At 37.1% G+C, this 17,354-nt stretch overlaps 1 protein-coding gene across 1 annotated transcript in view; it reads right to left on the bottom strand.

Moving 5' to 3' along the window:
• LOC127639166 (adiponectin receptor protein 2-like) overlaps positions 1-17,354 on the bottom strand; it is a 37,559-nt gene that overhangs the window by 18,889 nt on the left and 1,316 nt on the right. The window contains exon 2 of the mRNA XM_052121046.1: positions 6,842-7,134. Within this exon, the coding sequence (XP_051977006.1) occupies positions 6,842-6,889 (48 nt within the window). The 5' untranslated portion in view covers positions 6,890-7,134. The remainder of the gene's footprint in view (positions 1-6,841; positions 7,135-17,354) is intronic.

Raw genomic sequence — 17,354 nt, 5'->3', positions numbered from 1 at the left:
AAAACTTTGCGAAATTCGAATAGTATTTTTACTATTCGAGTAATTGCAGAACGAATATTCGACTACTCTTGAACATGCCTACTCTTTAAATTTCCTTGACATAACAGAGTGTGTTTACATTAAAAACTCTCAAAAGATGGGCATTTTGGCATAACTTTGAAGTGTATTTGACAATTTAGGAGCACACACACATAAGCAGCCTGTCTGTCAAACAGAGCACTGATGCAGAAGCGATATAAAAAGTTTTTAATTATTATAGATATAAATGTTGTCGTTTCCATCTCTATCCTCTTTCCCTTTTGACCTGCTGATTGACCAAAGGTATTATCAAGATTGACCAAAGGTAGTTTTCTGATCGACAATGACCATTAAAATTTTGTGAGCTCCGCACACCCCAGCAAAGCAAACAAAACCAAACTCTGAGCACAAGATGGAATTGTGAAGTACAGAACCATTCTGAAAACACTGTAATAATGCACTAACATCATGCATACAGGTCAACACATCACAAATAATCTTTGAAGCGAGCAGACTATTTATTTGCTTAATTAAATCTCAGCCCTTATGCGGTTTAATAATCGTGCAAGGTCATATCGCAATTCCCATTTTATTTATATTAACCTTGCAGCCCTACTTGATAGTATTAATTGTGACCCAATCACTTGGGTAACTAATGAATGAATTAGAGGTTGACCGATATATCGGTATTGCTGATTAATCTGTACAGATAATAGATTTCTGGAACTATCGGTTATCAGCAAAAATCCAATAGTTTTTCCCCATTGCTTCTGGTGCTGGAGCAGCTGGGAATGGTCCACCATAATTATTTAGTATGAAAGCAGCCTCTAGAGGCAAAATAATAACTATCACTTCACTGATGCCTTGTGTTTGTTTTGACATGTGAGACTACACTCTGCATGGAGCAGAACACTACAGATGCAGATTTAAAACATCAACAACGAAAATGTATACAGTACACTAAAGTACACGTTGTCATATCATTATAAAGTAATTAATTTGTAGACTAGATGCTGCATTAGTAGAGCCCAGCAGTATGTTTGCCGACAAGGCTGAGAGGGCGCTAACATTAAAGCTAACCTCAAGCGGTTAGAACAATGTGACAAAAATACAGGCATGCCCTACCCAAATGTTTAAATGTCATGATTGTTACCACCTATTACCATTTATTTGCATTACTTTATATCCAGCTGGTCATGTTTTTGCATTTGTTAGCCAGCTAAGTTGCATATTTAAAGCTAGTGACTTGAGAAAGCAAATTAAAATCTCAAGAGAAACATAAACAAAATCAGAAACGCATCTGATTTCAATGAAAAAAAAACAGGTATTCTGACTGTAATACGATGACTTCAGATCGATCACATTCTTGTGCTAAAAAGGCTAGATACAGCGCAACAAATACAGTTTAGCAGAAAGTAAAGAAAGTCTCAATATGCTTTTTAAGTTCTTTTAAATTAGACACATCTAAAAAACAGTGCTCCTACACAAGACACAGAATAAACAAAGACGTTTGTCTAGTTTGCGTTTGCACAGAAAAACAAATGGATGGTTGCAAAAGTGTTTGGTGTGAAAAGCCCCTTACAGTTGGTGGAGGTCTTTGGCTGTTGCGTTTTGCTCTCTTATAAGTATTTCTCAGATTAAGAAATGAGTCGTTCAAATGTTTTGTCAGGAAAGATGTTCAACTTGGAAATGTGTATCAAGATCCTCACATTCAGTTCCAGACTGTTGTGTTCCGTCTGTTTGAACAGCCCCTGGCCTGGGTCAGAATCTGAGCCACTTCACCACCAAGTTCAGCCGAATACCATTGCTATCTGTGAATATTGCTACTCTACATAATGAAAAAAAACAATGTGGTATTTTGCAGTTATTATGAAGCTGGAGGAGTAGGAATCAGTGCAAGTGTAACACCATGTGAACTGTCTATTGAAGTGTTTCCCCCCTCACTTTACTTTTGACTTAACATTTGAGCATATGGACAGACTAAAAACGTATTTATTTCATGCACATAAGTAGAAAATTAAATGCTCTTTTAACAGCCAGGAAAGGAATGTTCTCTGCAATAATATAACAGTGCTGAATGGTTTATGTATTTATTGCACCCCCTTGTGCACTAAGGAAACAACATCCATTTAAAAATCAGCTGACTTTAAAATTCTAATATTAGTTTATATATATTAAAATCCACTATCGGTCATACTCTAGAATGAATAGTTGTGGAAGATGCCTTAGTAGCAGTTAGATTAAAGGTGCACCGAGTAACTTTTTACTCGGGTCATCTTGGACATCCAGTGACACCTAGTGGTGTGGATGCAGCATCATTTAAAATCAAGAGTTTTCATTTACAGTTGCCATTGTAGAAATTCATTATCAGCCATGATTAATTTAATGCAAGCGTGAAAGTGTCCAATAAAAAGAACGGTTACTGAGATAAAGCAGCTGGTCATGTCATTCTAATGACCCCCATGAGCTTTTATATGGTTAATGATATGAGATACGAGTCCTTGTCTCATGTGAGTGGTCATGATTTTATACAAATGTTTCAAAATTACAACCAATTTCTTTGAGTAAAATTATTTTAATAGAGAAAATAAATTACTGAGAGCACCTTTAAACATCATAAAAGAAAAACATCAAGCAAGACGTACTTTCACTTAATTTTTCCCTCCCTGATCCTATCTATGGTCCTCAACTTTCCACTATAAACATCACATGTAGAGCACAGTGGAGCCACAGTTTCTTGCTTAATCAGGAACTGACCCTTATACAGACTAACCTAAATGCTGCTGTTCTGCTTCACGCATGTGACATTGACTCACTCACTCGATCTTTCTAGTGTGTATAGACACAACACTAAAAAAAGTCCTTCACACAACATTCGCAAATCCCTTGAGGGTCTAGGAAGCTGGAGTTAATATCCTTCTTTATCCAAAAATCTCTCCCTTCCTGAGTCCCAGAGAAATACAGGAATGATCAAGCTAATTACAAATCACACTGGTTACTTTGGTAACCAAAACAGCCATAACAAATGGTACTCCACGTTTGGAAAAGCTTAAGGAATCCTGAACACATGGGATTTCTAGACATTCAGGCTTTAAAGGGCTAATTCACCCCAAAATGAAAATCACTCGCACTCATGTTGATCCAAAATCATACAACAAAAAGGAGCTGTTGGGCAATGTGCCTTAACATGTATCTTAATATTTTCCATACAAGGAAAGTGAATGATGACTGAGGCTAACATTGTATCCAAAATTTCCTTTTGTGTACCATAGGTGAAAATAGCATATGGGTTTGGAACAATGAATATGAGGGTGTGATCATTTTTATTTTTGGGGTAACAATCACTTTAAGTGAGATCATTTTAACACACTCCTCCCACTGGTTTTCTCAGAACTTAAGTCAGGCGTGTGTCAGGTTAGAAAGAAAAAGGTGAGACAGCGTTTCCAGAATGTCAAAAAGATGTAATCCTTTCATATGTTCCATACTTTGATATGAGATTACATATGACATTATCCACCAGATAAGAGTGATAAGTAATGGATGTTCAACTTTACTTTCCTTCCATTTATAAAAAAAAAAAATTGTTTATCTAATGATCAGATCAAAATGATTATGTAGTTCCTGGTTAACAATCGGCCATTTGGTGGGGATTCATGTCCAGTTTGTTGCCATAGCACCAAAGCTTAGGGGTTAGAGAGAACCCCTGTTACCTTTGTAAAGCAAACACCATAAGGCAAACAAATCAACCCACTCCAATTAACATGACTACATATAACAGTACCATCTGGAGATGGCAGGATGGAAAAACAGAAGCCTGCCGTACAATCTTTCCAATGCAACTTTCCAACGTACTATAACGTACTTTGACTAAATTTTATAATTTAGATGAAAGAAATGTCCATCCAGACAACACAGCATAGGTAGCTTATTCTAGAGGTAGACCGATAATGGATTTTGCCGATCACGATTTAACTAACTAAAGTGGAACAGGCTGATAACCGATTAATCAGCCGATAGTTTTAAAAACTTATTTATAGAATGTTAAAAAGGCACAGAGGATATAAAAATAAAAAATGAACAAAATCCCAGATGCACTTTGTTGTGCAACCAAAATCCCAATAAGCAGAAAAAAATTAAGATTTGATGCATAATGCAGGATTTTAAACTATACACAAGAATGGAATACACATATTTCAGTACTCTTGTTTGGAAATTACACATTTGGCTCCATTACATTGCAGCATTTACCTAGTTATACTTTTTATGTCCTATATTCACCAGATTAAAATTATCAGCAAATATTTTTGCCGATAACCGATAGTTCCAAAAAGCCACTATCGGACCAGATTGATCATTAAACTTGATATATCGGTCTACATGTATTTTATTCCTGTTTAACATGAAAGCAAGCTTGTTTAGCTTTCATTCTGCGATCAAAACTCAGTGAACAGGTGCACTTCCACTAGTGAAACCAGCATCTGAGCATGCTTCGATATTAAGGAGAAGAGACGTTATGCTCTCCTTAGATGCTTGGCAAGCACCACAAAATATAAACTTAATACCAACATAAAACCTATAAAATAACAATTGATTATAGTGTTTATCCTTGGGAGCAATTAGCCATAATCATTTAAATACCAAAAACAATTATCATGGGCTAAACCTTTATAGGAACCATCATTGCACAAAGGTGTGAACACTACACCTGGTTATGTGAACCTGGTCAATTATGGCACACTCACAGGAGAAGATTTCCATCTCATTTTTCAGGTACAATGACACGCCTGTGTATCAATGGACACTTGATCCAATTTATCCCTCCCTCAATTTAAATCTCATTGATTTTTGTTTTTGGAGAGAAAACAAAGGGAGTGGGCAAAGAGAATCCCAAACACTGTATCCAGTCACACAAACTCTACTGTGTCTACCAGAAACAAAATGCAAATAAACACCACAGGCAGTGTACATTACTGTGACTTGAGAGCTGTTTAAAGTTTCATCAGCCCAGCCTTGTTGCCCTGGATCTACCTTAAGCTGAAATGCCAGCAAGGCATCTGCAACCTTCCAACGGACTGGGATAGTTTTACACATACCTCATCTGACCACGCCACAGCTTTGGCAGCCAACCGCCACGTGGCTCACAATGACTCAAATAAACATTGTTCGAGTCAGGTTACACAATACACAACCACTGAATGAGTGCATGTGTGTGGACGCATGCAAATAACTGTTGGCAACAGCTTAAGCAAGCTCAAAGAAGTCAAAGCCAGGTAACAGGAGGAACTGTTAGAACTATGTGCATATCAGTGTTACCCTTCCGCAGACAGCAATGTTGCTAGGAAATATTCAAAACTAAAAACATAAAAGCTAACAATTTCAATAAGCAATACCACTAAACTAAATTAACAGGAAAAGATCAACTCGAGCCCAACTGAATACAGAAATTTCTTTTTTAAATAATTTAACCTGGCATGACATTTAGATGTGTTACTGGAACAATGTGGATGGACCATTATAATAAAACATGCATTATGCATCCAAGCTTTTCTTTCAACTTTGCAAATATATCAATCAACATTTGAACCTGTGATTGTCACTGTTTAGAGTGATTAAATAGTCTGTGTGAAAACACCTTTTCATGGCATATATGCACCTTTGCAAACAGTATGGGTTAAAGATAGAAAGATACAATTTATTTCTGATTTGTTATTACAGTTCTGTTGAAAACTTAAATTGACAATTGACCTTATTTATGAAACATGAGCAGAACAAATTTGCATAAATCTTTCAAGAATATTTTTTTTCTTAGGCTAAATATTCCCATTTCATTTAAAGGGAGTCCCACACAAAAACTGTTTTGCAGGCGTTTCCTGAATAAGGCACATTGTATATTCTTTTCCCTAAAAGATTATCAAAGAAATCGTTAAGTAGAATAGTAACTAGAATTGATAAACTCCTTACAATTCACATTCCTATCTCCGCTCCTTTTTGTCCAGAGCATATTCCTGCAAGCCTTGATCTAAGCCCGTCTCATCTGCTCAATAGAGCCCCGTGAGAACTTACTGATCATCTCTGCAGAATTCCCAGCCAGAACGGACTCCACTGAGAGTACAAGAATCTCAACTGAATCGGTCTATATTGGACTGCTATAAGTAATTATAGATCAAAGAAACAAATAACACAAAAAGGTAGATTATCACTTTGCAGTAATTCTATATAATAAATCTCCGCCACACATTAAATGATGGATCTGTTTAGCTCTAGGGCTATAATGGACTGAGATGTGAATTAGAGTGTGGGCAGTCATTGCACTCAGCATTCATTAATAGTTCATTAGCTTTTATTAACAGTCCATTGAATTTTCAAGTGAGTGCACTTACCTTATTGAGTGAGAATTATTTATAAGCAGACACTATAAACTACTTTAGATCCAATAATTGTATATACTTTGTGCCCTTTGCAATAAAAAAGGGCATCCTATAGTTTATAAAACAGAAAGCTGGATGAATGAAATAGCTGAACATGTGCACACCTGTGACCACCTATTAGATGAATTTTTAATGCAATTTACAAAACCATTAAAATGTTTAGTTAGACTAATGAACTGTATTAATTGTCAGAAGAACATTTTTATTTTATTAACAGTTTATTATCCTTTTGAACATTTACTAAACAGTTTTCTGTAATTGAAAACTTTTAGTGAATTTTGTGATTGCTGATACTATTAATCTGTTATCAGATGATGCCTATAATCTTAAAACGGCCAAACATCAGTCTATAGCTAGCACATAGTAACTATGTTACTGTGTGGTGGTGCACTCACCCCATTCTGTGCGGGGCCGGTTGATCTGTGTTCTGTGCCGGGACGCATGGTGTCCTGGCTGTCTGAGGTGGATGTGTGGGTGGGGTCAGTATTGTTGCTGGAGCAGATTCTGTGTCTCAGGACGAAGGCAGCGCCCTCGTCCTCCCTCACCTCTCCTCCGTCCAGCTTGCTTTGTTGCTTCTGTTCTACTTCTTAATGACAATGGATGCTAGACCACACTAGACCGAGTGGGCCCTCAACTCCAAAACTGTCCCTCGAGGATTCACAGCAGAATGCAAGACTCACGGCCGAAACTGGAAAAGACACACATAAATGTCAAATATCTAAGAGGTATTTAATAACAATGGTCTTCAATAGCACATAATGACGTTGAAATCAATTACTTGCCAGTATAATGACGATTATGTGCTTTAATTATGTTTTAACACAGTATTGTGATCTCCGTAATTAAAACGATGAGCTCACAAGTCGAGATCACTGTAGTTTAGAAACAGGTTTGCAAAACAATCAAAACAAATTTAAAAAGACCTAAAAGAGCATCAACTGAAAATATAAACTGACTCCTTCCCTCAGTTGTTCTCTCTAATGGGCCGTTAAGACCAAACATGCTCTTGCGCAAAAAAAAAATCAGGACGCAGTGCAAAGCATAAAACTTTTTTCACAATCAGGTTATTAGTTATGCTGCATATATTTAGATTAGTCTTTTATGCAATAACTGAAAAAGCCTTACTGTAAGTCAAGAAAGAATTAACAAATTTAATACCCTGATCCAGACTGATAAGTTCCACATAGGCACACACAAGTTGTGCCAGAGTATATTCACGTCACAAGGTCCCCTGAGCTTCAGTGGGTCCAGTGTCACTGGACCTCATGTGATGCCCAAAGCTTTAGCGTTAGCCTATATGATAAAAGGGAATGCTTTAACTAGGCTAATCAGGATCTTGCAGCAATCTCCTTTAACATTATGACAAAGTGGAGATAATCCCAGTTATTACCATTACTCAACATCTGACCGATAACTGAAATCAGTCATCTCCTTCAAATGCTTTGCCCCTCTGAAGAGAGATTAATTTGAGTTGGTATCAGCTACAAGCCTTGAGTAGTCTGCCAAGTTTTGTAGCAGTGAGAGCCATCAGAGCCACAGCTTTGAAACTGCCAGCATCCGTCTGCTCAGAGTTTCACTCGTTTTGTAAATGAAAAGTGGGGGCACAGCAGTGTGTTCACGAGCCAGGAAATCAGATTCAGCTAGAAATTTAAATTGTGTGATGATCGGTGTCCAAATTGGCAAAAAGGTGCAGGTGCCCTCTTTCAAAAGGGTTGCTGGTAGAATTTGGCCCTCGTCATCTCAGTTTCAGCACTCTTTGATGTCAAACCAAACAACTGCTTTGGAATAATGTTACACAGTAGGAGTGTGGACACACTCAAGGAAACTGACCCCTCTTGCTCCCTTGGCCTGCTGTGCAGGGTGTGTTGTGCCTGACCAGGAAACCGATACGAACAGGTTGAATGTCCCTATACATACATCCAGAGGGAGGGGAGGAGCTGACAAGTCATTATCGGCTAATTATCAGCTCATTCATTATGTTCACTATAAACAAATGTCTAATTATGTTCAAAGGCTATTGCACCCTTTGACACATTTGACCAGTGCCATATTCATTGCAAACCCACAGCTGGTGAGCCCTGCTATACACAACACTATTATTGTTCCACTGATGTCGAGGTTAGTATCAGTGAGGGCTTACAAAGAATGTAAAAATAAAAAATGTCACCCTGATCATTTTTGCCAATAGCACCACACTGTAGTTTATTACCGAAATTAGCAGCAAGATGATATTGTACGATTTAGAATTATTTGCTATTGTGCTATTTCTTTAATACCCGTTTACAGCGCAACCTTTGTTTCCATGCACACAAATATTCAGATAGCAACCAAAAACCTGCTTTTTTTTTTTTAATCTGACAACAACAAAACAGCATTTACACAAGACTTGAACTCATTGGGTTATTCTCTGCTTTTGATGTCAAAAACATAGACAGGAATGCGCACAACACATAAAAACGAATATTCCAGGTTCAATACAAATTTAGCTCAATCAACAGCATTTGTAGCATAATGTCCATTACCAAAAGATTATTTTGACTCATCCCTCCTTTTCTTTAAAAAAAGCAAAAATTGAGGTTCTAGTGAGGCACTTACATTGGGACTTTTTTTGGAGGGTTTAAAAAGCAGAAATGTGAAACTTATATTAGCCTTATATTCTTCTGTTAAAGAATACAAAAATAAAGCTGTATTTTGAGCTGTAAAGTATATAAACTATAAAGAGCTTTACGTTGTCATGAAATACACATTTTTTTATTAAAGGGATAGTTCACCCAAAAAGGAAAATTCTCTCATTATTTACTCAGCCTCATGATTTCCCAGGTGTGTATGTCTTTTTCTTCACCAGAACACATTTGAAGAAAAAAATAAAAATGTCTTCGCTCAGTAAATCCTTAAAATGCAAGTGAATGGCGATTACTCTTTTGAAGGTCCAAAAATAACAGACAGTCAGCATAAACATCATCAATACGACACCAGCTGATAAATGAATGTCTTCTAAAGCAATATGATCGCTTTTGGTGTGAAAAAAAAAGATAAATATTTAAGTACTTTTTAACTATAATCCAACACATCACGAGAGGGTGGAGTACAAATGGTGTCTAGTGTGATATATTTGCATTGCCATGGATACCAATGTAATCTCACATTCTCCACTCGGTTGGGACATTCAAGATAAGCTCACAAACGCACCATTGTGAGTAAAGAAACAGATAAATAACAGATCTAAACCAAAATCAACCAATCTACTGTACAGCTTTCCTCCTCATTTGTAAACAGCACTGCTTTTTCGACTTTGTCACAAGTGTGTCAGTTCTCACGTTTTTCAAATGCGATTACATCACACGTGCATACCGCTGCCGACCGGAAGCATGATTTAGAGTAAATAAAAGTACTTAAATATATATCTTTTAAAGCAATTGTGTTGCTTTAGAAGACATTCATATAACAGCTGGTGTCGTATGAATGAAGTTTATGCTCTCTGTGATTTTTGGACCTTAAAGGCAGAAATATCCATTTCAATTGCATTTTAAGGACCTACTGAGCAATGTGTTCTGGTGAAGAAAGAAAGTCATACACACCTGGGATATTGCAAGGTAAATAATGAGAGAATTTAGATTTTTGGGTGAACTATCCCTTTAAGCATAATTGGTGGAAGGATGTGGATGCAAACGTGCTCAATGTGACAAAAATACAGCAGCACCCTTAAGTATCTCCAAGCAGAAACCTTAAACATTCTTGTGCAGAAATAGGGCGAAACACACTTTAAAAGAAGCAAGTTTTAGATTTCTATTGTGTGGCAATGGCTTGATTTTTATTTTATTTTTTGTTCCTGTAGAAAAGATTTAAAAATCAATTGAGTCCACAGTGAGCAAAACATTTTACCAGGGAGAACATCGAATGGAGAAAAGAGAAATGGCATTCGACAGCCGCCCATACAGCTGACTACCTGCCAGCTTGCTTTTCTGTGTTTTCAGCTTTAAACTGAAGCAGCTATAGTTTGTCAGCAATTTCGTAACCGCAGAAACAAGTTTCAATCCCAATTCTACTTCGGCACTGCCAAAGTGCACCTGAAAGAAAGCGTCACTAGTCTGTGACACTAGACAGCATCTCTCTCTACAATACAATAGACCACCTATTAGCTCCGGTGTGCCTTCTCCAAAACCTAACCAGGCAGGACTTCATCCTCTGTGACTGATCTGGCTCTCGGAAAGCTCTGATGCGGTGGGAAGGGAGCACTTCATGAGGCCAATAGAAAGGTGCCTAGGGAGGAGCAGTAATCGGAGAAATTCAGACTGAAATTACACTTAGTAGTACATCGTAGCATTCGTATGATGTGGTCCCCCTAATCACGGAACAAAGACCACTTGACCCTCGTTGTATCAGCCACTGTTCAAGAGGAAAGTGTGGGGAAGGACACAGTGCACTGAAATTTGCAGAGGAGAGACCGATTTGACGGAAACATGCGCATGCACACAGGCTACGACACAACTCAGATGGACAAACACATAGCTTACAAGCCAATCCTGATGCTTGCAACTGATTCTTCTCCATCACATGTGCTAACATGACTGACAAATCTGGACAGAGAAATGCTTGCATTACACCTGACATGTGAAAAGCTACACTGGATCCACCTCTCCGTTTACAGAATGTCACGCATAAGCCAATTCAAAGCAGAAGTGTGATTCATGGAATTATAGCATATAGCTTTTAATTTCTGGCTGCAGCTGAACCTCAGGAACACCACACTCAAAAAAAAATATTTTATCTTTATCTAAATTAATAAAACTTTAAAAATGTAATTATCAAACTTGAATATATTAAAAGACCATTTTTGAGAGTACAATGTTTTGCCAATGCAGTAAATGACAGATGATGACATGCATGATGTGACTCAGTCAGATTCTGTGTAGGGAAAGTTTCAGAGAATTGCATTTACTAAAAATATTTAACAACTGTCAATTTCACAACAATCAATTCTCATAACTAGACCCATTTATAGGTGCAGTATGTAAGATTCAGAAACCCTTGTTATTAATGACACCTGTGGACCTGTGGCCTTCAAGTGAACTTTTAATATAAAGAGAAGATCGTTGAATTATTTGAATGTTACGAAGCAAGGTAGCTTGCAATTCGTCAGTGTTAGCAGGCAAATATTACACAGATCAATCCTTATGGCACTATATTTCACACCCTTTGCAGTTATGTACATTTACCGGTACAATAAGAAGAACGCCAATTCAGGGTCAGTTTTGATCACCAAAAACAAACAAAGCTCCCTCAAGGAATCAAATGCCCTGCCGACGTTCACTCCAGTTTTTGCTCGACCACGATCACGTTCCCGCTTAGCCAGACATGATTCAGTAGATAAATTTTTTTTGGCTTCCTCGGAGTTTGTGTAGGAGTCAGTGTTGTGCTGGGAGCCAGAAGTTTGCTGGATTCCATCTCTAAGATAACATTACCTAGTGTTGCAGTTTGTTGTCGCTGTTGAATAGCGGCAGAGAAGCTACTGTCTGAGGCAAAAGCGACCCGTTCCCTTCACATGAAAATCAGTATATAGGCTTTAATAGGCAATCTAGGAAGTTACAAGCCGTTCACACATTGGCCAAAAAAATGAAAATTGTTACATATTGCACCTTTAACAGTACATTGTTTCTTCTGTAAATCCATTTGGCTCCAAATATATTTCTATCTATTCATTGACTCTTCAATGCATTTTCGAGGCTTTTGTGACTACTAGTTATAGAGATTGCAGTCACAAAATAAAATGTCTAGCCAAAGTTTAAATTTAATAACTTAATAAAATCCTTAATACTTAGCCTAGTAATATTTAATAAAAAGGAACAATTTGATTATAAAATGAATAAAAATTGAATAATAATAAATTTGAAAGTTAAAATATTTTTTTAAACAAAATATTTAAATTGATGCTTATAAATTACATTTTGATAGCATTTAGTTTACAATTTCATGTATAAATTGTTTTCATAAATGATAATGTAATGCACAAAAAGGTCTGAGAATGATAAAAATATATATATTTCACCATAGAACTTCCATGACTTATGGTTAAAACATTTCTAGGCCTAGAAATCGCAATTTTAAACTTCCCTGATAACTCCAGGTTTTACATAGCTCTGGAAACCCTGTTTTTGCCTTAAGAGAAAACAACAAAACACCTTTGAGATGTTAATCGTTTTTGTGTTCTGTGACACCCTGCAGCAATTTTCTACTCATGTTCAGACCTCACTGGTGAAAACTTGACAACGTCTTCATGAACGCACAACCACATGGCCACTAGTGGTTGGCGATATATGTGAAATTAAATTATTATTATAGTATATAAAAATTATATAGTATTATATATAATAATGACGTTATTTTTATTTCCTAGTTTCGGCTCCCACACGGCTAGATTTTCAAAACGTAGGATGGCAGGAGAGGACTCATATTTATGATGAAAGTGCTACATGACAGGCTACATAATGATTAGGGGTAGGGCTATAGTTTCTCCGTCCAATCAGGTAGGGCTTTCCAGATAAATATTACTGAATTTTCACACTTCCTACAATGTACATTTAAATGGTGCATGGTGGATCTTACTGTAATAGCATTTCAGATTAAAAGCATATTTAGAATGTGAGATATGTGCTTCGCTTTGGCAGCTGCTAGCCATGACCACTGATGGATATGTACTAGGGGTTCTCAGTAAACAACCAGACCGTACAGTTCACCCCCCACGGTTCAGTAAGCATTGGCACCGCGGTTGGTTCACCTCAACTTTAATGATGTATCTAGAGCAAAAGGTTTGGTGAAGAAACCAAAGTGTCAAACAGACTTTACAAACGCTGTTAATGCATCTATATGTCTCTGTAGATGGACACTCCCCCTGTGTTTCACATGGGTCAACTTGATGACATCACAGTTCTGCACACGTTGTGTGTAGTTGAAAATGGCAAGCAGAGAAAACAAGCCATTTATAGAGAAGCACCCTGCATTTCACCTTTCTGGGAACATTTTCTTTTTGCAGACAATTACAACAGCGATGATAAAACATTGTTTACTTAACAGGCACTATTTGCAGACATCGTTCAGAGTGAGTGTCGTATACTGGTAATATGTGGCAATAATGCACGCAAGGGTTTAAAATGTGCCCGAGAGATCTTCGGGTTTCCTCACGTGGCTGTAATCTATTGTCAGCGTCAAAAATGTGCTTTTATTAATGGCATTAAAATGCCGTTTAAGTAATAGATTGATACTTGATTAATCATTTATGCTGACATCACCCAGGTAAAGAGCCGCAGGTGAGCCGAAACTACACACTCCCTTCCATTTTTAAGCAGACACTCAGTGCTAATTTGACAGACATGAAACAATAACTAAAGCGCTTGGGGTGTTCATGTGGGATTTCCACGTATGATTAAACTCAAGCAGCATTATCACAACATCCCTTCTCCTATCCATTTTAATAGCAAGGTTATTCCTTATAGTGAATGATGAGCAGCTTCCGAATATTGAATATATGTTGAGATGCCTTTGAAGAGCACTTTATGTTGATGCATGTAGCATATTAGTGCAGGTATTATGTTAAAATGTTGATTTAGTAATTACAGAAAATGTAGGTTTTACTATAGTAATATTGTAGTAAACATGACTGCTGTCACCATGGTTTTCTGAGCAAAAATCATGGTTTTATAACAGTAAAACTTTAGTTTCCATACGGTTCCCTTAATTTGACTATATATTAACCAGGTTTATTTTGTGGTTACTATTTTGTGGCCACTCCGCCTTCCTCCTCAACATTTGTGTAACACGAAATGAATACTCAGCACATTTCTTTCCATGAGGTGCTCATTTTTTGTAACCGTGCAAGAGACGATAATCTAAAATGTATACCAGTAGTCAAATTTCTACTGGTTTATCGTCTCTACCAGTATATCGACAACCCCTAACGGCCACAACATGTGATTTTCCTGAGGATTTTACACGAAAGGAAAACAACTAAAAACAAAAGATAAAATGGAGAAGCAGTAAAAGCAGATAAAAATAAAAGCAGTTGTTGGAGCTATTCATTGGTTGTGTGGGGCATGTGACCGACGAAGAGAACTATCAAAGGGTTAGAGGTGCCTTTGTGTGCCATTTGTTGGTCATGAGACCAGGGCTGACCACCAGCGCTGCACTGATCTTCTGTCAGAGAGGAAGAGGCTCTTTGGGAAAGGGTTACAAAGTGGAATCCAACTGCCAACCAATATAGAAGAACATGTGTTAGACATTCATTACATTCACAATAAATAAACCATGTCCTCAGCCACACTGATGGTATATCTGTCAGACCAAAATAAGCACATACGCACTTCCACTTGATTATTTGACATTGAGCACTTTGCATAAACCACAAATGTATCATAGTTCTTTAGAAACTCCTGGTGTCAGAATGAATAGACTAAGGCAAAATGACATTGATTACTGAGCAGCTTTCCAGTACATGATCTACACAAACAGGATGAGCCAATAGTAGTTGTTCGTATTGGCAACGTCACCCCACCTTGCAAAGATTATGGGACATGAGGAATGACATGCTGATGTGCTGCACAGTACAGTTAGTTTTGAACCAAGTGTGCTCTCATTCCTACAATAACCATAGACAGAAACGAAGTCAACCAAGCTTTTCAGGAGTTTAGTAATCTTGTCATTTACAATATGTTTGCTTCGCCACTCCATTATAAGGTGCCTTCCCCCACTGCAGCTTAAAAGCAGTGGTCCAAAACTACTGCTGACGTGGTAGAACAGAGCAGTGTGGTAGAACAGAGCAGTGTGGTAGAACAGAGCAGTATGGTTCGACACCTTGACTGTGTGAAATCACTTTAATTGTGCAAACGTCTGGCTACATATTCACCTCATCTGTCTAGGCAGAGCCTCTCCTATATCAAAAACTAATTGGGGTTACTCTTTTATATGTAAAGAAACACAAACCTCTAACTACACATTATTTCAATATAAATGTATAGCCTATTAAGAAACACTTTATTGTTAACTAGTATACTGGATAATATAGCAGCAAAATTAACAGTCTAAGTCTTCAGTAGAAAAGAAGCCAGTGTAACCACCTCAAATTTTTTAGTTAAGTTTGTTACCGTTTTTTGGTTCCTACCTGAAAAATAATAGGAGATCCTAGAGGCGGAACTAATTAGCGCCGATCCGGTGTTCCGCTCGTAATTAATAGACACAACACCTGCAAGAAAAGCGCTAAAAGCATAGCATGGCAAGAGCTCTCCAAGCTAAATAAATATTAAGAATCTAAATACATCTGGACGTAGATTACCTGAGAAGAAAGAAGAATTTAAGATTTAGCCCCTCTTAAGTAGAAAGCAGCCTACGAGTTCTCACTGTAGCTCCCTCCAGTAGTCAACATGAAACACAAGGTCTTGTTTAAAAAAAACGGGGTTGACATATGTCAATTTAGCTGTAAGATATTAGTATTTTTTAGAACCCCTTTAACATTAGTCGTGCACCTTTAACTTGAAAACCATCAGGCTTTTATTTTGACGATCTGAACACTCCGGGAAGTCTTTATGTCTGTATGTAGGCTTAACAGTGGTTTAATTCACATCTTGCTCAAAGTCTGTTAAAATGCTCGTCAGGTGCCATTCTAAATGCACATTATAAGTGAACCGAACTATTGAGCATCTACATCTGAGATGATGTTTGTGAGTAACACTCACATATGAAAATAGCCTTGACCGCTTCACCAGCTAATGCGTGCTTATAATTGTGTCAACAGAGCAGCGCCATTCACTAACGTGCTGCGTATTTACTTATTAGCCAGCCTTTTGTGATTCACAGATCTGTCTTATGTCTTCAGGTGGGTTTGAATAAAATGCACAAGTCATATGGACTACTTTAATGGTGTTTTTATGGTTATTCTTTCAGTTTTGGAGCTTGACAGTAATGAATATGACTAGCACACAGTATCGGATTTGGATCCGATACCCGATCCGTCTAAAAACGTCAGTATCAGAGCCGTTATTGATCCAGGTATCAGATTGGTGCATCTCTAAACACAACCCTCTACAATGTGAGTAAATCACTCACATATGCAACCAAAAATGTCACTAGCCAATGGCTGATACACTTTTAGACTTCACTCATCAGTGATTGAGAAGCATAGTGGCGAAGAAGATTAGCAGCGTTTTACTGCATGTTAAGAGTAAAATTTGGTTTGACTCGTTCTGTGTTCAACAAATAAATGTAAATATTTGTAAATAGTACTAATTATGCATGTAAACATACATACATACATACATACATACATATGCACTTTCAAGAAATCATATTTATTCATAGAAAACGTGCATTTTTAAACCCAAAACGAAAAACTAATGATAATGATAAAAATGTTTTACAATTCATATTTTTATATTGTATCCATTTAGAAGGTCTCCTGAATATAATTAACAGCTTTAGCTGAGAAAGAACTACATTTATTTTATATTTAAGCAAAATTGACATTGTGATTGAAAAAAGTATACCCAAAAGAATGAAAATGTAATCCAAATTGGATTGAAAACCTGTGATTCAGAATCAAATTGGGAAATCTATATCAATACCTAGCCCTACTCTATATAACAGATGGTTTGAGGGGACAGGTGAAAAATAAGAGGTATAAAAAGTCTTTGGTCCTCATAATCTTAGATCAAAATGTAAATGTTTTTCTTTGGAATAATGTGCACTAAAGACTAGTTCATAATGAATGTAAATAAGGTCAATATTGATTTTATATTTACTTTAATGCTAAAGAGAGATTATCTGCTCTGAATTCTTATGAGAAGCAAGGACTTGTTTGAAGTCCATTTGAAATGGCAAGTGTTTGGTCTAAGATGCTTATCTGGTGGCAGCCAGCTTTGACAA

This window comes from Xyrauchen texanus, chromosome 47 (assembly GCF_025860055.1).
Source record: "Xyrauchen texanus isolate HMW12.3.18 chromosome 47, RBS_HiC_50CHRs, whole genome shotgun sequence".
In the NCBI taxonomy this organism is placed as follows: domain Eukaryota; kingdom Metazoa; phylum Chordata; class Actinopteri; order Cypriniformes; family Catostomidae; genus Xyrauchen; species Xyrauchen texanus.
The sequence above is the reverse complement of the archived record's forward strand: the minus strand, read 5'-3'. Positions and strand labels throughout refer to the sequence as shown.